The following is a 24,382-nucleotide window of genomic DNA, read 5'->3' as shown; positions in this document are numbered from 1 at the left end:
TGAGGACATTTTCAGAAATGTGGTCCTTACAAGTATAGACAATCATCACTGAGACTAGCACATGCACACATATCACTCCAAACTGTAACACTGCATGCCTTAGTTTAATGCATGGAGTTGACAGAGCTCAGTCTCAGTAAAAATACTTCTACACCACCTTTTGGCCTCCAAAAGTAACTACACCTCAGTGAATTAGACATCAGCACACTGACACCTGGTGGTTAAACTGCACACTATAGTGGTCATCTAAGATACATACAGTTAGAAGACAAACTATAATACAGTACTGAACCTAAGATCTCTAAAATGTACCACAATATGTGAATAGTAACCATAGTTACGGTGGTATTTGTTGACCAAGAACAGGTGTGATGCATTGGTGACATACTACCATAATTAGGTCAATGTAACAATGGTTTCTATAGGACAAACTATAACATTTGTTAGAAGACTATTTTGCAAATGTATGAACTGTCAACTGTCTTGTTTTTGACAATCTGTAGAAATATCTAACAAAAAAACTGTCACACTTTAGATTAGGGTCCAATTCTCACTATTAACTAACTATTAACTTTGACATTTGCCTAAATAAACTCCTAATTACTGCTTATTAATATATCAAGGTTGTTAAGTTCAGGTATTGGGTAGGAATTGGATTATGGGATGTAGAATAAGGCATTAATATGTGCTTTATAAATAATAAACAGCCAATATCCTAGTAATATGCATGCTGATATAAGCAACTAGTAAATAGTGAGACTTGGACCCTAAACTAAAGTGGTACCTAAAAAACAAAAAAAAACTCACTAAAAAAACAAAACAAAAACTGTATCAATTAAAAAAAAGTTCAATTGCCTTAGACCACTTTGATTTTACTTGTCAGTATTAGTCCGATTTGTGTGTGTGTGTGTGTGTGTGTGTGTGTGTGTGTGTGTGTGTGTGTGTGTGTGTGTGTGTGTGTGTGTGTGTGTGTGTGTGTGTGTGTGTGTGTGTGTTTCCCTAGATACACAAGCCCAATTTCCTACCCTATTCATGGAAAGTGCCATCCCACCACCTTTACAGATTATTTAATATGATTTGAAAACATTTCCTTTACTACAGATGGTGTTACAATCCAGTAAGGGATTCTCTTCTTTTACAAGATGAATCGTGCTGCATCTCATGTTATTTATTCATGTGTAAAAAGCAACAGACTTGAACAGATGCAGAACCTGTTCAGACGCAGAAAAAATCTATAAAGCTGAAAGCATTGATCCTTTATGACAACTGATAGTCTCCAGAGCAGAGGAAGAGCTGTGTAACTTGAACATAGACACAAAAACAGTAAAAGCAGGGCAAAAAGGGAAGATCAATCAAGTTCCTTCAACCTGCTTGTTGGTTTTCGTCTATGGTTAGTTAGACAAAGTCAATCAGATCAATAAGCTATTTCAGTGTTAAATATCAACATACTAAGTCTGAAACAAAGGTTTCTGCCACAATGCTTGTGAGTGGTTGCCAGGATGTTGCCATGCTGTTGCTGTTGGCTTCCTAAGCTGGACTTTGTGATGAAGCAGATAAGGATCAGGCTGTAAACGTGTTGTAAAACACCACACAGCAAGAAAGATGTTTGACATATGGTTATTTGAGCTCGAACAGGTCTTGTAGTGCTGATAAACGGACAAGACGAGGACAGAATCAATACAGTGATAAACATGAGAAGTATGCTGAGGCGCCCGGTCTCAAATATCCATGCGGAGACAGCAATGCTCTCAGGGGACTACAGGTTATCATCATCTCCACACTTATTGAACATCATTACCCAGGATGCTTATATTTCACCCATCACAGCTGCTAAAGATGGCAAATAGTGCTGTGTCAGGGGTCTGCACTAAAACAATGAGAGCTTTTTGCATGTGTGTAATAGTAATTTCACAGCTGCTTTTTTTTTAATCTAAAGTGACTTAGAGTAACTTTATACATGGGCAATATATCAACAATGTATTTGTAGTGGTAACTAGCATTGTAATGACAACCTGAGAAGTCTGGATGTGCGGTAAACATTTCCACTCAAATCTTAAATATAAGAGAAGTTTATAGGTGTATAGTGTGTGCTGATGTAGGCAATGAATATGGTCTCATAGCTGAGTCTGTACTTTTCAACTTACATCATCTGTAACCTAATCGGTCTTGAAACTCTTATAGTGTTTGTTATTAAGCCATTAGTCAACACATCGATCTTTCATAAAAGCTCACTCACAGTCAACCCTCAATCCAGTTTCTTTACACAAATCCATCATTCTAATGCACTAGATGTACAGAAGCAGGAGAAATGCAGCAATATAGAATTTTTGGCTGATACGATAGTTAAATAACCAATATACATGATATTTTAAATTGTAATAATATTTCGCTAGCCTGAATGCCTGCCGAACTTAGCCCCGCCCACAACATTTTTAAGTCGGGAAGTTCATATTCTGACTAGAATCTGAGTATGACGACGTCAGGCTAATATTTCGCTGTATATTGACAATGAAAACTAGCATAAAGAAAATATATACTATTTATAAGCCCTAATATTATCAGCTTTCAACAAAATCAACACAACGGAGAAAAAAAAACAGCAGTCACAAATATGTCTTAAATCCCATTGCTGTAAACAAATACTAATTTTAAAGACTCAATATCCAATGCACACAGAGCCACTTACAATTTCTGAAAAAGCCTCAAAACTTACTGAGCCATCATAAGCACACTTCCAATGTCTGAAACTGTAGCCAACAAATTATGTTGCCAAAATCAGAGACAGCTAATTTATGGACAAATATACTTTTATAATGCAATCCACAGTGCTTTGAAACTAGCTCAACCCCTCAAAAAATATCCAATATGGTTTGTCATTTTAATTCAGTAGACTCTTATTTTTCCAGTATTTATCTCATCAGTTCTCTTATCTCTATTCCTTTATCTTTTCAGCTGTGTTGTATGTGTGTTTATTTAGTAATTGCTTTATTTCTGCTTTTTAGTGTTATCACCTTTTTAAATAAATTGTTGTAGATCCCCTCTGCATCCCACTGCTCCCACTTTTCTTCTCATTAACTACAGCCCATATTAGACATAAAGGCAACCACCCTGTTCTTTCTTTCCTTACATACACAGGCCTATAGAAAATTCCCATGTCTAGAGAATTTGCTTTACATTTCTTCATTACATGACCAAGACACTGATCAGAAACCGCTCTCAACCTCTCTGTAGCTCAAACAGTAGAGTGTTGGCGCTTGCAATGCCAATGTCATGGGTTCGATTACCAGGGAAAAACTGATAAGAATGTAAATGTGTAACTTGAAATGCAATGTAAGTCGCTTTGGGTAAAAGTGTCTGCCAAATGCAGAAATGTAAAATGTAAATGTCAAGCTTTCAAAATGTCACTCTAGAAATAAATGGATCAATTATCACAGACTGTTTATATCAGTAGAGACCACACCCAAACACACTCTGAGAGAGAGAGAGAGAGAGAGAGAGAGAGAGAGAGAGAGAGAGAGAGAGAGAGAGAGAAATCCATAAAAATAAGAGAAACAAGAAAGTGCGAAAACCGACAAATGCAGATGCACTCTGGAGAACAATACCCTTGCAAAACACTATGCTCTTCCAGTAGATGTAATTGGAAAATACAATATCCGCCCTACCACTAACAAATTTGTCCTTTTTTTTGTGGCAAAACCATGTCTTTTTGTGCAAGCCAAAATATGTAAGTTTATATGCACTCATTTTCATCAAACTGAATGAATCCAATCTGATTTCAGATTCTTAAAGTTCTATGAACCCTGAACATTGCGATCTGATTCACATATTAATTTACATGTGCATTACATGTATTCTGAACACAACCTCAGTGCATGTGCAGTGTGTCCAGCTGATGCATTCGAACCGGAGAAAGCAAACACAATCACATCACTGGAGCTATCGTGAGTATAATTGTCGTATAAAGGATGAAAATAAGCATAGGTCTGTTCATAGGACGTAAAACATGTTTAACATCATGGTGCTGTGCAAGCTATTTTTGAATCCAATAGAGAAGATAGTTGGATTCAAGCATTTACATGGTTAATATGTTTCCCTATTGATCGGATTGTTTTTGGTCTATATTACCACCCGAAATTTCACTCGGATTGAGCTCAATTGGATTGATTTGAGCCATCAATCTGATTGCTGATGTTAATATTATACATCCCTGTGCCCCAAACATATATGAATATATCTATATATGAATTGTTTTCCAACAATTTTTCTCTTTGATAGCTTGCTTGCACCCACATACCAAAATAAAGGAGCTATGATAAACCATGACTTTGTTATCTACACAAACAAACAGAATACAGTGCATGATGATCCATTCACTCACTGCTTTAATGTACGAATCATCTTACATTAAACCAGAGTGCCTGCAAGAAAAGAAACCCATTTACAGAAATCAAATAGCACTAAGCCTGGTGACTCTGATTCCAGAAGCTTCTTATTCCTCGCCCAGCTCATTTGATTCTGCATGTACTCTGGTGAAAAGGACACGAGTGATAAAAATGAGAGCGACTAGAAGATGAAACTGAATGCACTCTAATTCGTTTTGAAGTCTGGTGGCTAGTTTCTGGTTAGGGCCTTTATTTAGCTCTATTTATCAGGTGCTTCTTGGCCAGAATAAGCTACAAAGTGGACCAGATTTTATGCAGAGAGCCAAAAGTCTGGATAAATGTCAATAATGTCTTAATGACAACATCAGATCAGTTCAGTAAGAATCTATTAACACATCTCTTTAGCTCTGAAATACGATGAGATGAATATACGCTGTCCGCAAGAAGGCCGTATCAGTTTATCACTTGTTTTGCATGACTATTTCTTACAACAGTACTGCATTTCAGGGATGTATTTCACAAAAGCATTGTAAGGATACTGTCGTTCAAAAGTTTGGGGTCCGATTTGCTGTAAGATTTTTTTTTTTTTTTTATGAAAGAAAAAATTACACTTATGCTCACCAAGTTTTTAGTCACATGGAATCATTCTAATATGCTGGTTTGGTGCCCAATACACAATTTTTTTTTTCAGGGTTCTTTGATTTTAATTGAAAGTCCACAAAAACAGCATTTATGTGAAAAAATGTTTTGTAACAAATGTAAAAATATTACTGACCCCAAACTTTTGCACAATACTTTATCATGGAGACTATTAGTGTCAACTGTTTCTATCTTCTTACAATGCTTTTAGGAAATGCACCCAACAACAGAAAACTAAAATTTGGTCAAATTCAATAAAGTCTGGAAACAATTCTGCCCTCTTAATATGCTTGAAGTCCTCCATGGGTATCAAAACAATCATTTTAATTTTATTTTGAATGCTAATATTGTCTCAATTAAGTTTTTATACAGCAAAAAAAAAAAAAAAAAAAAAATGCAGCTTTATCATTACTGGTATTTGGATACAATCAAAAATTACACTAATGTATCAAGATTTTAAATGACTGAATCTTTTCCCTCACACTGTCATAATATGATTTGGATGCAGAGGAAATGTTCTGCAGTCCTGTGAGGCGGTTACTAAAACATCAGATCTATTGTACGGTAGAAAGAGCCGCTCCCTAAAAGAACTGATAAATAATGAATCGTGTGACTTCAAATTACATGCTTTGCCAACTTAATTCTGCCAGATAATGCCTAATAATAACTTCAGCATCAATGAAGAGAGTTTTGAGAGGAAAATGGAAAAAGTGAAGGTGGATATTGAAGGATTAAGAAAAAGAAACTGAGGGGGAGAGGGATATAAAGAGAAGACGGATCAATAGAAGTATGCAGACAGCGGACAGGACAGCAATCAAATCAGAGCATCAGCAAGCCTCCGTAAACACACTCTACTCAATTAGCTCTCTGGGAAGGGCAGGCTTGTGCATGCGTGTGTGTGTGATGAGCCATTCTGTCCCTCTCCTTACAGATGCTTTCAAGAACCATGTAGCACAAGACCTTGGCAGACATGCAAGTTTTGGGATGCTTTCCATCTGTTAAAGTGTATGAGGAGTGCTGGACCTGTATTTGGCTTTATATGTGCACTGAGTATTTTCATCAATCTCTACTTTTTCAGGAGAACTGACCTAAAGACTGAAGCACTGTGTCTACCCACTAAGCATCCTTCCAAGGGCATGGAAACCATTTTAAATTTCAAATTTAGGAGACAATCATTACTTCTCAAGGATCAGTGCCTTAATGTATCCACCACATCTTTCAAATTGTTCCTAATCCATCCACCCATCTGTTTTTGACCTGTCCTCGGGCCATCATTGATCCATTTTCCATTCTTACGGGAAGTCCTGATTGGTTTTTCATTAATATTTTAAAGTATGAGATGCATTTCCCATAGTCCCACCCTCACTCCTTAAAAAATAACCAATCAAGTGGATTAAGGCAAGGCATTACGGGAAATTTGTTTTGTTTTGTTTTTCCAGGCACTGGTCAATTTTGAGATATTGTTCTAATTTACTTCCATAAGCAAAGACTAGTGGAAAGAAAACACCAAAAATATACATTTAAAAAACAGTAAAAAAAAACGTTATTTCTATTGTCAACAAAATAAAATGGCTTTATCCAATGTTCAGAGTTCTGTAATGGAAATGTATACACATTAGTGCATATTTAATTACATAATACATGGTTTGAATATTTAAAACTTGTAATACTAAACAATTGCCGTAATGTGATGAAATGGTGACATCTATTAGTTAAATTACTATTAGCAATTTCCACCCTGTTTACTATCTGTAGTGTCATGCTGAAAAATAAACCAGCCAGACCTGCTGATTTAATAAATGTTTTGCTCAAATTCGCTTCTCATTTTTCAGTACATTAGCATCACACCAAATTCAGATAAACAAAATCTAAATCCTCTATCTTGGCTATTATTTGTCAGGCATTAATATCTATATAAATATGTAAAAATGCCTTCATATCTTGCATACCTGACATGAACTTTTTCACTTTACAAAATGTAAGGCTTGTTAACATTTGGTCTCATGAACTAACAATGAACAACCATTTTGTTTACAGTCAGTTAGAAATTTACAGTTGCTCATTGTTAATTTGAAATACATTCATGTTCATTTATACAGCTTGAATACATTTTTTTTTTTTTTTAAACCTTAAGCAAGATTTACAAATGTTGTAAAAGCAAAGTGGATCTCTGAGGAAAAATAATGTAAATGCCTTAGATTCCCTTGTGAATTGTTTAAAGGAGGTTAAAGCCTGGGTGTCGGTGAACTTTTAAAATTTTAATGAGAGTAAAACAGAGCTCGTCTGGTTTGGGGGTCCTGCTCTGCCTGAACTGTCAAATTTAGGTGAGCTGACCCATTTTTGTAAACCTGTGGTAAAAAATGTAGGGGTACTGTTTGACAGTACCTTAAAATTCAATAAACAGATCAATTCAGTTCTTTTAATAGTGCTTTATAAATAAATAAACTGAACTGAAACTCTGAGCTGGTGTGAGTGAGTGGAGGCGGGGCTAATTTGTATCATTTAGTATAAATGAGGCAACCTAAATAAAATGATTGACTACAGGGGGACTTTAACATATAGAAACTTTTTGTAAAGTGTTACTAAATAATCTTTAAAATATACAACTATCCAATGTACTCTAACTCTAATATGAATCATTGGAAAAAATAATTAGAAAAAGGCTGCTTGAAGTAGTTTTAAAGAAATTGTCAGCTCCTCCTTACTGATTTATGTGAGGACTAGTACAAACTGTAAAAAACAATATGATCAATAAGTCATGACAACATATGTTTTTGGCTTTTGCATTGCTTTAACTCGTCAAAACAAGCCAAGCGATTTTCAAAAATATGAACAAGTTAAACAAGATAAAGTCAGTTTAATGTAATTTAAGTTGCAATGACTTAAACATCCAAGTTATTTGTACTTTATTTAAGGCAGTAACTTTTTTCTTTACAGTGCATAAAGGAGGCTGAGCATGTTGCACTATAATTTTGTAATAGCTATGATTATGTTCAAATTCAGTGGTACCAAGAAATGGCAAACTACCATATGGCCTTCATCAACATTTATAGCTTTTGTGCAAACTTTCGTACGACATCAAAATCATAATGTGGGCAGTGAGGATAATGGATGATCACGGTCAATAATGATGATCATTAAAGTTTTAAGTTGTGTGTACTAGACAGTGCTGGACAGCGAGGTTTCTATGGAAACAGTCCTTAGAGGGCAGGCCTGGCACCCACTACCCACAATGCACCAGCGTGCAGCTGTATAATGCAATATTCCTTCTGCTCCATTACAGTCTCCTTCCTGTACATCACATCATACTTCCCCCACAGGGAGGAGAGAGAGAGACTGAGTGAGTTATGGACAATCAGAGGACAATAGAGAAAAGACTAACTGAAACAGCGAGCCACTGAAGGACCTACACATTATACAGTACCTGTCCAGATAGTTTTGGCTGTAAAATGAGCCACAGCTGAAAGCAGTGCCATCAATTATTGAGTATAATACATGAACTCACACAGGGAACAGTAGGATGTTGGCAAGGCATTGATATATTAATGAGAAAACATCAAAGGCATTTAGCCAGATTGATAATTCTGCTCTATTCAAAAGAGTTTGAGAACCTCAAGCTAATGCAGTATGAGTGAACGAATGATAGAAAAGATGAGTCGTCTGAACACCGATAGGCATATTCTCCATTTACATTGGCCTATACAAGAATTTCAAACAGAATTATTCCTGTTTTCTGAAGAGTTTTCTAATAAATTTGATATAAATACAATGGCAACAGCTAAAAAACTGTTATTATTTGTAGCCTCTGACAGCATGTCCATGGACCACCCAAAGTCTGTTTACTGAACACCTAATGCATATTACACACACAAATAGCAAGACCTGGACGAAATCACAAGTTCCAATCCACTGGTATGGATTGATATTAGTCTCAATAATATTTTACACAAAATACATGAAGCACACATGCGTTGCCAATTTTGCATGCATGAAACCTAATTCACTGATTCATTGATCTGCAAAATAATGGCTCACTAAAAACAAAGCGAAGAACGCTGTCGCAAACGACAAGGAAGAACAAAAAATGAACATGCAGTACACAGGAGTACAAGCAAAAGTTTGTTGTTGCCAGCAGCACATCAGCTCCAGACAAACAATGACACTCAAAACTGTCTTGTTACTAGAGCTAACATTACAACAACATCATATTGGTTCTGTAAAATATACCATCATGAATGTATTTTTGATTAGCTACAAGTTTGTTATGGTGCTTGGTCCGATCTACTTCCATCAGCGTTTCTCAGAAATCGCTTACTGCACCTTTAAAGTTGTCAAGTATTGTCTTGTACCTTTGTATTTTTGTCCAATTTTCAAACAGTTGTTTTTGCTTCAAATCAAAGTTTGTGATTCACCTAGTAGCTGGTTGGTTGGGTTCAAAGCTTATAACCTTGTAATGAATACTTTTTAAAATAGCTATGATAAAAATGAATGGGAAGAAAAATACTTCTGAAAACAAGGTTCTTAGTCAGAATAAGCTGTGAAGTGGACCGGACTTTAAATTGACAATCAAAGACGATAATGTTATAACCTTAGAAAAGGTCCGTTCTTTGAGTATATTTATGCAATATACTTAAAAATAAAATTTGCCCGGTCACCTTTAAACATCCTAAGTACTCTGAAAATAACAAACACTTTGCCCACTACATTGTTCTGTACAGGAATGTTTATGCCACTCTTCCATCCGCTAACAACTAGTTCCAAGTGCAGTAGAATACCGCCTGCCAAACCAGCCTTGCAGGTGGAAATACACAACCCACTCCTGAGGGGAACTAGAGTGTAGCAGTAGGAATGACTAGACGGATGGTAGCCTATTTTTAGACCTGCATCACAAGCACCATAACATTGGCCTGTTGTTATCAGACCACTTCCTACCTCCATTCATCCTGCTTGGTTTAAGAAGTTGGAGCACAGAATTTAAGAATAGATTACAGCTTAAAGGGATAGGCCTAGTTCACCCAACAAATGAAAATTCTGTCATTAATTACTCACCCTCATGACGTTGCAAACCCGTAAGACTTTCGTTCATCTTCAGAACACAAATGAAGATCTTTTTGATGAAATCTGAGAGCTGTCACTCTATTGGCAGCGACTCAGCTTCCACTTTGATGCTTCAAAAAGTTAATAAAGAGATAGTAAAACTAATCCATATGAATTGAGCGGTTTAGTCCAAATTTTCTGAAAGAGACAGGATTGCTTTATATGATGAACAGATTGAATTTAGGCTTTTATTCACATAAACATTCATTAATGCACAAATCAGTGGTGGTAAACTGAAGCTTAAGAAAGTTTTCTTGACGTGCAAGAACCAATGAGGTTCATTCTCGTGTTACACAGCAAGTTTGAGCTTCCTCAAGAACCAATGAGGTTCATTCTCGTGTTACACAGCAAGTTTGAGCTTCCTCAAGAACCAATGAGGTTCATTCTCGTGTTACGGAGCACGTTTGAGCTTCCGCAAGAACCAATGAGGTTCATTTTCGTGCTACGCAGCACGTTTGAGCTTCTGCAAGAACCAATGCGGTTCATTCTTAATTACGCAGCACATTTGAGCTTCTGCAAGAACCAATGAGGTTCATTCTCGTGTTACGCAGCACGTTTGAGCTTCCGCAAGAACCAATGAGGTTCATTTTCGTGCTACGCAGCACGTTTGAGCTTCTGCAAGAACCAATGCGGTTCATTCTTAATTACGCAGCACGTTTGAGCTTCTGCAAGAACCAATGAGGTTCATTCTCGTGTTACGCAGCACGTTTGAGCTTCTGCAAGAACCAATGAGGTTCATTCTCGTGTTACGCAGCACGTTTGAGCTTCCGCAAGAACCAATGAGGTTCATTCTCGTGTTACGCAGCACGTTTGAGCTTCTGCAAGAACCAATGAGGTTCATTCTCGTGTTACGCAGCACGTTTGAGCTTCTGCAAGAACCAATGAGGTTCATTCTCGTGTTACGCAGCACGTTTGAGCTTCCGCAAGAACCAATGAGGTTCATTCTCGTGTTACGCAGCACGTTTGAGCTTCTGCAAGAACCAATGAGGTTCATTCTCGTGTTACGCAGCACGTTTGAGCTTCCGCAAGAACCAATGAGGTTCATTCTCGTGTTACGCAGCACGTTTGAGCTTCTGCAAGAACCAATGAGGTTCATTCTCGTGTTACGCAGCACGTTTGAGCTTCCGCAAGAACCAATGAGGTTAATTCTCGTGTTACGCAGCACGTTTGAGCTTCTGCAAGAACCAATGCGGTTCATTCTTAATTACGCAGCACGTTTAAGCTTCTCCAAGAACCAATGAGGTTCATTCTCGTGCTACGCAGCACGTTTAAGCTTCAGCAAGAACCAATGAGGTTCATTCTCGTGTTACGCAGCACGTTTGAGCTTCCGCAAGAAACAATGAGGTTCATTCTCGTGCTACGCAGCACGTTTAAGCTTCAGCAAGAAATAATGAGGTTCATTCTCGTGTTACGCAGCACGTTTGAGCTTCCGCAAGAAACAATGAGGTTCATTCTCGTGTTACGCAGCACGTTTGAGCTTCCGCAAGAAATAATGAGGTTCATTCTCGTGTTACGCAGCACGTTTGAGCTTCCGCAAGAAATAATGAGGTTCATTCTCGTGCTACGCAGCACGTTTGAGCTTCAGCAAGAACCAATGAGGTTCATTCTCGTGTTAAGCAGCACATTTGAGCTTCCGCAAGAAACAATGAGGTTCATTCTCATGTGTTACGCAGCACATTTGAGCTTCCGCAAGAACCAATGACCTTTATTCTCGCGTTACGCAGCACGTTTGAGCTTCCTCAATAACCAATGAGGTTCATTCTCGTGTTACGCAGTACGTTTGAGCTTCCTCAAGAACCAATGAGGTTCATTCTTGTGTTAAGCAGCACGTTTGAGCTTCCTCAAGAACCAATGAGGTTCATTCTCATGTTACGCAGCACGTTTGAGCTTCAGCAAGAACCAATGAGGTTAATTCTCATGTGTTACACAGTACGTTTGAGCTTCCTCAAGAACCAATGAGGTTCATTCTCGTGTTACGCAGCACGTTTGAGCTTCTGCAAGAACCAATGAGGTTCATTCTCGTGTTACGCAGCACGTTTGAGCTTCCTCAAGAACCAATGAGGTTCATTCTCTTGTTACGCAGCACGTTTGAGCTTCCTCAAGAACCAATGAGGTTCATACTTGTGTTACGCAGCACGTTTGAGCTTCTACATGAGGTTTGTTGTCTCGCGTCAAGCAGGTTCGGTTGAGCTTCTTTTCATGTTCACTGATCAATGTTTATATGTAAATGTTTATATGTTTATATTTAAATTAAATCTGTTCATCATATAAAGCGATCGAGTCTCTTCAGAAAATTTGGTCTAAACCCTTCAATTCATATGGATTAGTTTTACGATCTCTTTATGAACTTTTTAGCTGTCAATGGAGGGACAGAAAGCTCTCAGTTTTTATCCAAAAAAATCTTCATTTGTGTTCCGAAGATGAACAAAAGCCTTACGGGTTTGGAACGACATGAGGGAGAGTAATTAATGACTGAATTTTCATTTTGGGGTGAGCTAACTCTTTAATCAAATTAGACTATGCAATATTACTTACTAAATTGACTGCTGCAAGTACATACAAACAAAGATCGTATACTGCATTTATTATAGGCTATGTATTGGCACAATTACTAGACTTCCACATATTCAAACAAATGTTGTTTAGCCAAAGACTAGGAGTGCCAGTGGATGGTATTCATGCAATAAGATGACGACTGTGTGTATGTGCCTGCAGTGCTTGGTCCATTACTGGAATCTAATTACCCAGAGAGACCCTGACAGCACTCTCTCGTATCATAACTCAGGATTCAACAGGAAACTGCATTAGTGTGTTTGACAGGAAATAGCTCTAGAAAAAGACTTCTGCCCAGTCCTTCACCATATGGACAACAGGTAACAGGATATTTTATTAAAGCTGTGCATATTCCATATCATCTATAATCTATATTCAATACAACGTGCAAAGCATTGTCAAGGCTGACCAGTTTAGGCTATACCAGCTAAATCTTACAAGAGCACAGGGTGTGACCATGACGTCAGAGCAGAAGACCGATTTAGGATACATCACAATGGAGAGATGAAAGGCAAATTTAGACCCAGAGTTTAAATGTAGTTCAACAGACCATGAAGAAAAACCCACCACAGGCACTAAGCCTTGACAGCTCTAAAAGTGAAATAATAAAGAAAATAGGGTGGAAAATATCTTCGGGAAAGCTTCGAGCAACAAATCACACAGGCTACACCTTTGAGTGGCATGGAAGGGCATCTATGCAGACAAGCTAATGCCGTACATGACTCAGCCAGGCCATCACTTATTTATGGCTGGTTTTTATTGATGAATTTGCTTATGATGCTGCAATAAGCAGACAGGCAGGGTGAGGCTAAGATTGTTATTGTAGGGCTCTTAAGAGGGCGTGACAGAAAGACCACTGTTTGGATATGCTCTTTTTTTCTTTTTTTAACAAGCTCTGCAGTGTCATCAGCTGTGATTTCATAGGTAAAAACACCCCAGTAAATAAATTTAATCTCACCTTGGCAGCATGACAGAATGGTACCATCGACCCCTAAGGATCTAAACAATGCTGCTCTAACTGAGCAGTTTGTCAGGTGTGAACCTCACTGGCAGTCAACACACACGGTCACTACAGCATCACGTACAGGCTGGCCCGAAATAAAAAGCGACTTCATTACATACATGGCAAACATGGAAAAACAAATAGACCTCAAAATTCTGTTAATGGGTTAACTTACAAAAAAACTAACTTATGGATTTGCAAAGTATGAAAAGTATGCATTGTAAATGTATGGTTAAAATGTACATTATATTCAACACATTTTGTAAGTCAAAATATAAATTTATATAAAAAAAATACCTTACAGGTTACATAACATTAAAAATAAACAAAAAAAGAAAATTGGAATAGAAATTAAAAAATATGAATATTGGCTATGGTTTATGAATAGGCTTTTTATGACAAACTTGGGTTGTTAGTGTATTTTTACATAATTTTATGGCCACTTATTTACTGTATATTTAGCAGATTTTTATGATAGATAGATAGATGGATAGATGGATGAGTAGATGGATGGATGGATAGATAGATAGATAGATAGATAGATAGATAGATAGATAGATAGATAGATAGATAGATAGATAGATAGATCTCAATGTGTCCATGTATTTTCAAAACAACGCTGCCATGATGAAATGAGACAGGCTACATTGCTATAGTTCAGGCCACTGATGGTTTAGGAGGATTCGGTAACCAGGACAACGCCTCATCCTCCGCATAGTGGACCACAATACTGCGAAGCACGGGTGTCACTCACGCTCGCCCACACATACTGAACATCAGAAAGCGGAATGTTTCGTTCATTTTACACACGCACACACACTGACCTGTCGGATGCGGTTCTGGTGGGGTGGAGAGCCTCCTTCGGATGAGGTATTGTTGGAGGCCATCCTCACGTCTCGGACGGAGCCGCCCCTGCTCTGACTTTCTGCCGAGCTTTTCGACATTCAGGCTCAGCGCGTGATGTCGTCCTGGAAACGGTATCTGGCAGTCCTGATACTGCGGTTGTCGAGACCTGTGCTCCGGCCTCAGATGAGAGGGCTGAAGCTCCGACACATGTTGTGGTTGAATTCGAGAGTGGGAGACTGACGAACGTCCTGTGGCGTGACTGTGCGGTGCGGGTCTCACGCGCGCTGTCCTGCGACACTCCTGCTGCTCACATGCACCGATGTTGCAGTGCTGAAACACTGACCGAGATAGAGGGTGAATGTGGGTAATTAACGAGAAGCCTTAGATAAATATACGATGGTGTAAGAGAGGCGCAATACGAGCGATGTTCTCATCACTGTGTTGAGAAGCCCCCTCCCGTGCTCCTCTCTCTCTTTCTCTCTCCCTCACTCCCCTCCTCCATAAGCCAAACCTCCACTTACACATGACGAGGCAAAACCAAAATGGATTTAATAGCTTCTATATGGAATATACAGTAGACCCCAAAAAGTATTTGGACACTTAATGTCTACATCTAAAACGTGTGCATTTCATAACTGCATTTGATAACAAAATATCAAAACAAGTGATATATGCAAATAAGTTGCCTCATCCAAGAGCTAACGTATTTTTTTTTTTTTTTTTACACCTGTTGTTTAATGGCTAGTTTCCATTGTGACAACTTAGTCCAAATAGCAGGGCATGTTATCACAAAACATCAATGTGTAAAATTTACTGTATCAGCGGAAATGATCAATAGCTTTCTAGCCAAATAGACAAAATACATTTTCACTTAAAAAGTGACAATTAGTTCCAGTCTCTCCCATCATATTGTTTTATATATATATATATATATATATATACACACACATATATATATATATATATATACACATATATATATATACATATATATACACATATATATATATTTCAAAATCCTTTTAACTGGTTAACTTACCATAAAACAAATGTGTGGCTTTGAGAAGTATGAAAATATTGAATTGTAAATGTATGGTTAAAATTTACAATATATTTAAGACAAAACATTTTGTAAGGTAAAAAAAGAAAAGCCTTTGGCTAAGTAACAGTGAGAATACAACACAAAGGAAATATGAATGCATATGAATATTGGCTATGGTGTATTGCTTTGGTTGTTAATGAATTTGTACATCTAAATTATGGTAATTGATTACTGTCAATTTAACAGAATTTTAGAGGATAGATAGATGGATGATGGGTGAGTAGATAGAAAGATAGATAGATAAAGCCAAATCTTTTTTTTTTTTAAGAGGGGGCCGGTTTGTCTTTACATTTCATCTAAATAAAATGATCTGCTCAGCATTTCAAACAATGTCCATCTCTATATTTTGTCTAAACCGAATATGCTGCTTTACTCTGCATTAGTAGCTAAATATGGGTAGCAAATGTTGTAAAATGTACACTTTAAGCATCCAAATAGTTTAAAGACACTGGAAACTATACTTCGTGTACTAACAACACAACTTTAAATTTACAGTGCAAGCACAATTATAGCGATTGAATATATTCAGCATACAGATTCAATATAATTTTTCACAGCACAGTCAATAAAAAAAGATAGAACATAAAAAATATACACTTTATTAAACATCTACTTTGGATCAGTACTGGACGACAATAACGGAATTATAATGGTGAACAGACAGTAACAACTTGACACTGAAAACTCATTTTCTCAGTACAGATTACTTAAAAGTACCATTTTAACAATCAGAAACAAGAATCAGCTGCTTATTCTATGTATAGTACGTTCCGCTTTCACAAAAATAAGCGTAAACTGATCTGAAACCACAGCTAAGTTCTAAGTCTTACTGCACAGATAAACTGGTAAACTTAAGGACCTTTAGCTTTTAAGCAACTGGGTTATGCAAAATATGTTAATGGCAATGCAGAAAGCAGAATCGTAAATAATACATATAACATACTGAACTCTCAGCAGCTTTAACTCATTTCTATGGTTTACTGGACTGACAGTGTGATTGAAAGAGAATCAGGTTTGGAAAGGCACAGTATTACTCCCAAAATGTTGACTCTCAGGATGTAGAACCTGAAGAAGAAAACTCAATTTGATTTCACTTTTAATATAGGACTAACCTTAAGCACAGCCAAAAAAGCTTAAGGGAACACTGAGAGTTACCTTTTTAAAACAAAAAACATGTGCCTATTCATTTTAATTAAGTTAAACCAATTAAATGTATGCAAAGCGAAATGCTTATATTTAATGATCCGATCTTCTTTTATAAAAGTATGAGTAATTCAGGTTTAAGAAACTAACCTTTCTTGGGCTTTGTAGCATATTCAATGAAGCAGCAGTACCTAACAGCGTAATTTAGTGCAGTGTAATCTGTCTCTGACCCCACCCCGAACACCATTTACAGGAAGTCATTCTGAATAGCTCATCATCCACTCAATATACGTCAGACAGCAGAGAGCTGGTCAAGGTTGTCTTGGGAACGACTGGCGAGGTGCGCCTCCAGTATCTCTCCAAACAGACCTCTCTTCAGCAGATTGTATGCCAATGGCAGCAGCTGACGTACCACTTTATTGAAATACTACCGAAAGAAGGAAAACAAGGCAATTGGTCAGTTGTCCAGCAGAACTCTATCATAAGAAACCTGTCAGAAATGGCTATTAATGTGTCTGCAAAGTGCAAGGACACACCACCTGGAAGATGGCCTAGGATGGAAAGCAAAAAGCTATTGAAGGTAACAGCTATGCAGGTATTAAAAAAATGATCTGGACACACACACTGCATTTGTCTGCAAGTTTTAAAGGGTTAGCTCACCCAAAAATAAAAAATGTACTCTCCCTCATGTCGCTCCAAACCCATAAGACTTCCGATCATCTTTAAAAAGCAAATGAAGATATTTGAATGTAATCTGAGATATTTCAGTCCCTCCATTGAGAGCAACGCAACTACCACTTTGACGCTTCAAAAAGTTTTATTGTAAAATGAATCCATTTGAAGAGACACAAAGGCATGTTTATAAAAGCTACTTAAATGCCCTAATTGAACTAAGGCCTAATCCTGGCTTAATCTTAGCACTGTCTGCAACCGGTCCCTGAAGTGTGAGTTGATGAATGTTTATATGTGAATAAAAATTCAATCTGTTCATCATATAAAGCAATCGTGTCTCCTCAGAAAACTTGAACTAAACTGCTCAAATCACATAGATTAGTTTTAAAATCTCTTTATGAACTTTTTGAAGTGTCAGTTGCGTATGTCAATGGAGGGACAGAAAGCTTTCAGATTTCATTAAAAAGATCTTCATTTGTGTTCTGAAGATAAACAAAATGCTTACAGGTTTGGAACGACATGAGGATGAGTAATTATGACATCATTTTAATTTTTAGGTGAACCATCCCTTTAATGCACTGTCCATTTTGAAATGTAAATAAACTAATAAATAAATGTATTAAAAGGGTCATGAACTGCTTTAAAAAATATATATATATATAAATAAAAAAATTCTTTCATTTCTTTCACTTATAATTTTATCAAAATCTTGCCATTACACGTGTGGAATTGTTTTGAAAAATGGCAACGAGAGAAATTCAGCTATACACGTTTAAGCCAGAGTCTGATCCCGAATCTGAAGGCAATAGTCTGCGACAACAGTATGCGACATGGTAATCAATCATATTTATTTATATTTATTATATTATTTGTACACATTTAATATAATTTATTATTATATTATACACGTATTTGTGTGGTAATATTGTATTTTACTGCATTATATTACTGTTGAAACAAAGATGCTACAGAAAGGTGTTCATCTCGCAACATAGTTGAAACATTTGCCAACTGTGAAACATTTATGCACATTACATTATGTTACAAGTCTTGGTTGAGGCAAATAAAGTTGAAGTACTTGGAGTTACTACAGTTGCAGTAATAGAACAGAAATAGTATAGTTATACAGGATAACTTGCGGTGTTTCGTTTGAACGAATTATGAATGAATGTACCATTGTTTGTCGCACTGTCATTCTTATATTCATTTTCAGTAAAGTGTAAAGACAAAGCAATAGTGACACATGGTAAAAACAGTGTTACTCACACTTGTTTGTTGTGACATTACTGTACGAGCCAATATAGTCATCACTGCATCATCTTTTATTTCCAGTCTCTCTGAAAAGCCTGGGTCTTGTTTAAAAACGAATCCACAGTAAAATGAAGCGAACAAACGAATACCGTCTTAATGACGTGATCTGGAACAAGGAAGGCAATGCAAAAACAGTTTTTCCACAATTTGGCTCCGCAACTGCATCTTGTGATCCTCAGAGGCATTTCTATCGTTTTGTTGCTGGAATAATCCTGGGTTAGCGTCTCTTTCATATTTACGTATTTACTAAATAACCAGAATGAATCGGTAGGCGGGCTAAAGAGGCAATGATGAAGAAAAACGCGTTGATCTTCTTCAGAGGCGGTCTTTCATCGCACTATTACATCATACTGAGACAAAATCCAAAACGAGTCATTTTGGGTCCTTGGTTTCAATAAAAGCTGTTTTTGGACTAACGAGGAAGTTGAGCTCTGAAACTTACAGGATATTTTTATAGTACAATAACCTCTTATATGTCAAAAGATCAATTAAAATTTGATTTCTCAATTCATGACCCATTTAATGTAAACATAGTCAGTTATATCTTTAGTGAATGTACACAGATGCTGAAGTATAATATCCGCTTAACAAAAAAATAAAGAGAAATATTGACGACATAATACTGAATAAACTTCAATAAATGTTTTATTGTTAGATGCAAAAAAAGTCAAGTGTTCTTTGTTCTATTGCTTGTGATTTGTTTCTTTGTGCGTTATATTATTATTATTTTATTACTACTTAAAACTTTTTTATTTAACTGAAAAATACTTAAAGCTAAATGTTTTTATTTATTTTTGATTATTAATTTGCATTAATATTTACCATTTTGAATAGATAAAACTGTGGTAGAACTAATAAAATATAATGCAAAGACAACTGCAAAAAACACATGAAATACTTCAATGTAAATGTGAATAAATATAAACGTGCACAGATTTAGAGTTGAACTTTTGATTGAATATTATTTGTGTGTGCGCGTGCGTGTTTATCTTACATGTGAGCCATGACAGAACAGATCTATCCCAAGCTCATAGCCCATGCCGTAATCACATTCATCATTGGCAAATTGAACAAAGGTGATCATCTCCTGAATGGGCGCGAAAGCTTTCATCCTTTCCTCGTCATTCTTGGCCTCCGCAATTGCTTTACAAATCTTCTTCAGACTTGCTACAGGTAAACAAAATGAAGAAGGTAAACTGAAGTTTTCTAATTGTTTTGTCTCCCATTATAAATTTTAATATTGATGTTGCATGATGCAATGCAACAGCAGCATTATTTCGCAACCAGGCCATTGTAAAGACCCCGATACACTTCACTTACCCCTAAACGAAGAACGAAAAAGAACTTTCGCCGTGAGTATATCGGGGCCTTTAGTCAACACTAAAATGCAAAATATCATTCAAATGGGTGAGAGACATTTTCAGGTTTACCATCAGTTTCTGGCAATTCTCTATATCCAACATCATTTTTATCCACTGGAACCACAATTCCTGCTCCATGAAATGTCTTTGTGACTACCTGCAGAAAAATAAAAGATTGAAAATTTCTGTTATTAACAGTTGGAAATTAAGGATTTAGTTTACCTAAAAAATTCGGTCATAAATTAATCACCATCAAAATGAAAATGAAGATATTTTTGATGAAATCTGAGAGATTTCTGTCCCTCCACTGAAAGACTATTTAACCAAAACTCAGACTCTTCAAACATTCATAAAAAGTAAATGATGGTAAATGAAATCCATATGAATCGAGCGGCTTAATCCAAATCTTGACATACATAGAGCACTCAAATTTGGTAAATGGAAGCTCAAGCTTGATTTGATTGCTTGAAGTGTCACTTCAGAATACTTCAATTAAACCACTCGATTCATATAGATTTCTTTTACAATCGCTTTATGAACGTTTTAACCGTCAAAATTGTGGGAGAATAGACTTTCAATAGATGGGCAGAAAGTCTCAGATAATTATTTAAAATATCTTAATTTTTCTTATGAAGACGAACGAAAGTCTTATGGGTTTGGAAAGACATGAGAGTGAGTAATTGATAATTTAAATTTTTGGGCAAAGTGTCCCTTTAAAGGTCAAAACCTGCCAGTTACCTCCATAAAAGTTTTACTGAGACAAATATGTGGTTTCTTCACATACCTTTCTCTCTCTTTGTTTCATTGCTTTAGTTTTCTGCTCCAGTGGCAAATCCAACCTCTCTGCCTCTCGCTTCAAATCTTCTTCCAACCTGTCCAAAGCAGCTTCGTTCTTCTGTTGTCCCCTCTCCTTTCTTTTCTTCTTCAAAAAAAGCCTAGGTTGGTGTGTCAAAAGAGAGATTGTGCAAATAGAAATATGAAAAAAAAATGGAAAAAAAATGCTATACCCCATTTAAAATAAATTATTATTTTCTCATTTCTATTTTAATCTGATCAATTCATTTGTCACTACAAAGACCAATTAAACTTTGAAAGAAACAAAGTTCAATAAAAATGGGGAGGAAAAAAAAGTTTAAAAGTTAAACTTAAAATGAGCATCTATTTTAATAGTATACTTTTTTTTATCTACTGAAGACACTTACAGAACTGCTGCAAAGATGTTGTCCCCCATCTGTGTGATGGTACAGCCCTTCTTGGCTTCATTCTCCCCAATAAACACAGGTAAAGAATCAGGTAGATCTCTGAACAGGGAGACAAGTACAGTTAGAGAATCACACAAATCTCATTATTATAAAACCAAAAATGATATATTAAAGAACCATGAATTTGTTGTTGCAGTTTGATGTGACAAAATTAGCTTTTGCAATAATCCTTGCAACTATTATTTTACCCAATTACGAAAATACATGTCATTCACAGGCAGTGCTGGTTAATAACTGATTATATGTAATATGGATTATGGATTATGTAATCATATTCCAAAAATTAAATACTTGTAATTGGATTATATTACATGTTAAAATCAGAATCTAGTAACTTTTTTTTTTATTGATTACATGATTACCAAATATTCACAAAATGTCAGTAAATTATTCAGAATTCATTGATTCTCCCTAATTCTTCTTTTTATTTTATTTTATATTTTCCTTTCTCAAAGGTTTTGTGCGACTATAACTACATGGAAAATTGAGAGTCTGCTCAGCATAAACAAATAAAATATTTAATGTTTTTTTTTTTTTGTTGTTCATGTTTTATTCTCATTTTAAAACCCTAGTTTGGGAAACCATGACATAATGTAATGTTTAATTCAACAATGGAATAATTTTTCTTTCTCTTTGTATTTATCAATATGGTACAAGATTATTTCTTGCTTAATATTAAACGTTCTGGGAACCACAAATTACGTGACATCATTTTAAAAAACCACAATGTATACAATAAACAAGCTAGGTCAAAAGTAATCTAAAAGTAGTCCAATTATATTACCTTAAATGTGTAATGTAATAGACTACATTACTAACTACAATTCTTACCATAATTCTTAACCACAATTCTTATACACTAATTTGTATTCAGTAAGGGACTACAATTTGTAAGCACTGTTTCACAGGTAAATAGTCACCTGAAGTAGCCCATGTGGTGTTGGGTGTCTACGTTGCCCAGTATGATTGTCTGGAACTCTGGGGGATCATAAAAATGGCGCCAATGAAGATGAAAGTTGGGTTGAGAGGAAGATTTGTGTTTTTTGGACAGGATATCAAAAGGGCCAACTAGCTGAAGTCCAAGTGTTTCCTTTAGGGCATCTGTAAAGCACACAAAAACACATGCAACGATTAAACATCACTGCAACAAGACATGTAAATCACATAACTGTAATAATATTCATTTTAACATATTTATAATCAATTTGAAGATGCTTATACTCTAAAAAAAATAAAGGTTATTTATTAGCATTGATGGTTCCATGCAGAACCTTTAAATTCCATAGAACCTTTCTATTGTACAAAATGTTCTTTATAATGGAAAAAGATTCTTTAGAATTTTTAAATATTAATCACACTAAAATGGTTCTTTTATTGCATTGCTACAAAACCCTTTTGGAAACTTAATTTTCAAGAGTGTATGATAATAGTGATGGTACGGATATAGAACCATCAAAATAACACAGATACCTTGCGGACAGTCAGCACGAAGACTCTTGCAAAATTCCCAAAACTGGAAAAAATCGTCAGGCATGCTTAGCTTGTACAATCTTTCCACTTCTTCTCTCATTTCTCCTGCAACAACAGTCTTCTCATCCCTTTGCCCTTCTTTTGGTTTTTTCACCTCGCCATTTGATGTTTCTGTCTGGAATAGGCAACATTTGAATACCTTGTATTGGCAAAAAGGATCATTTTAGTAATAAAATAATAAAAACTATATAATAACGAAACTTTTCTATGAAGAAACACTCAGTCCAGTACAGAATAGTTAAGCTAAAAAAACACATGTGCAAGGTGCAGATTAATATTAATAGAGGTCATTACAATCGAAGGGACACTTTTAAATTGTCACAATAAACTAATGCCAGATGATGCATTGCATACATAAATTGTTTATCAACTGATGTGCTGATACTAACACATTATTTTGGGTCTTTGCAACAGACTGCAGCTAATGAACGCTGAAGACACGAACAGATTCACATAGTGATTACTTACATAATATTCACTAGCACTAACTATATGAATTGAATGTACAAACAAAATAACTTAAGTGTAACGTTAGTGGATGCTCAATCTAACGTATATGAGTCACAATCTTTCACAAACGAGCACCCCATTAACTCTCAGTATAAACTCAGCGTAAAAGGATACCTAAACACTGTACTCTAACTACTCGAAATGGTGAAGATTATATGAAGTACCTGTGGCGAAGACCTGAGTTTTCTTTTCCCGCGCCCCGCCATGCCTGCTGTTTTTTTTCCCGCAGTCTCTCTCCTCAAACCGCCGCTGCAAACAGTAGTTCTGAACTTCTGGACATCCGGTAGAGATTTCAAAATAAAAGTAGTGACTTAGAATTTGTTGTTATCATGTGCATATATGTTTTTTTTTTTATTCCCTAATGAATAAGAAAAACTACTGAACATGCACAAACGGAAATTATGTTTTTAACGAGAAGGCTATTATTTATTCATTTGCAACAAAACGCTAATATGCTTGTTTATTTGAATAGTTTGAATTATGAATATAAATAAAAATGACTAATGACATCCATGTCAGAAGTGAAACTGAAATTAAAGTTTCAAGACAATATTTTAAAATAACATCATGGCTACTATGAATTAGAGTTGTCAGCTGTATGACATGATGACCTCAGTTTGTATGAGCTTAATTTATATTAAAGTTTGACAAATATGCCTTGCTTAATATTTAGACTAGAATTCAAATTTAGATTATATTATATTCACACATAATCATAACATGAACGTTCTGGGAACCACAAACTGGGAAACATGTAAAATAACAATAATATTGTACAATGTCAACAGAGAAGTAGGCCAACACAAATTAAAAAATATTTTTATTTTATATTTAAAAATTATATAATGCAATAGAATCAGTAGTTTATTAAGTTTTTTGTTAATTCTATATTAATCCAGTTTTGGAAGTAGGCCCATTCCTGGACCACGTGCACATTATGCATGACGTGACACAGAAGGAGGTGACAGTGG

The 24,382-nt window shown here is 36.0% G+C and overlaps 2 protein-coding genes across 8 annotated transcripts in view; both read right to left on the bottom strand.

Annotated features, from left to right (window-relative positions):
• The window catches only part of ank2a (ankyrin 2a, neuronal), an 85,608-nt gene extending 70,162 nt beyond the window's left edge, over window positions 1-15,446 (bottom strand). For 5 of the 6 annotated variants that reach the window (XM_082165722.1, XM_082165720.1, XM_082165723.1 and 2 more), the window contains exon 1: window positions 14,499-15,445. In XM_082165722.1, the coding sequence (XP_082021848.1) occupies window positions 14,499-14,618 (120 nt within the window). In that variant the 5' untranslated portion in view covers window positions 14,619-15,445. Of the gene's footprint in view, window positions 1-14,498 lie in introns of all 6 variants that reach the window. The other variant, XM_082165719.1, reaches the window with a different exon arrangement.
• Window positions 15,447-16,205: 759 nt separating this feature from the next.
• hpf1 (histone PARylation factor 1) lies at window positions 16,206-23,723 on the bottom strand. Of its 2 annotated transcripts, XR_014204577.1 has the most exons (9): window positions 23,576-23,723; window positions 22,842-23,016; window positions 22,292-22,472; window positions 21,312-21,410; window positions 20,894-21,044; window positions 20,179-20,266; window positions 19,743-19,915; window positions 16,916-17,192; window positions 16,206-16,687 (listed from the first exon to the last, which is right to left on the bottom strand). XR_014204577.1 is itself a non-coding variant. In XM_082164794.1 (8 exons), the coding sequence occupies exons 1-8, from the start codon at window positions 23,615-23,617 to the stop codon at window positions 17,058-17,060; spliced, it is 1,044 nt and encodes a 347-aa protein (XP_082020920.1). In that variant the 5' UTR covers window positions 23,618-23,723; the 3' UTR covers window positions 16,206-17,057. The 2 variants fall into 2 exon arrangements, 1 of the variants encoding a protein (XP_082020920.1); XM_082164794.1 differs by having other exon boundaries at window positions 16,206-17,192.
• Window positions 23,724-24,382: the final 659 nt, after the last annotated feature.

Source organism: Leuciscus leuciscus (assembly GCF_965113295.1).
Source record: "Leuciscus leuciscus genome assembly, chromosome: 3".
Classification (NCBI taxonomy): domain Eukaryota; kingdom Metazoa; phylum Chordata; class Actinopteri; order Cypriniformes; family Leuciscidae; genus Leuciscus; species Leuciscus leuciscus.
The sequence above is the reverse complement of the archived record's forward strand: the minus strand, read 5'-3'. Positions and strand labels throughout refer to the sequence as shown.

Excerpts from the sequence above, each read along its gene's own strand:
- hpf1 (XM_082164794.1), bottom strand. The coding sequence starts at position 23,617 with ATGGCGGGGCGCGGGAAAAGAAAACTCAGGTCTTCGCCACAG. Across the intron at positions 23,017-23,575 it reads AACTCAGGTCTTCGCCACAG|ACAGAAACATCAAATGGCGA; the intron begins GTACTTCATATA and ends TGCCTATTCCAG. Across the intron at positions 20,267-20,893 it reads TGAAACAAAGAGAGAGAAAG|GTAGTCACAAAGACATTTCA; the intron begins GTATGTGAAGAA and ends ATTTTTCTGCAG.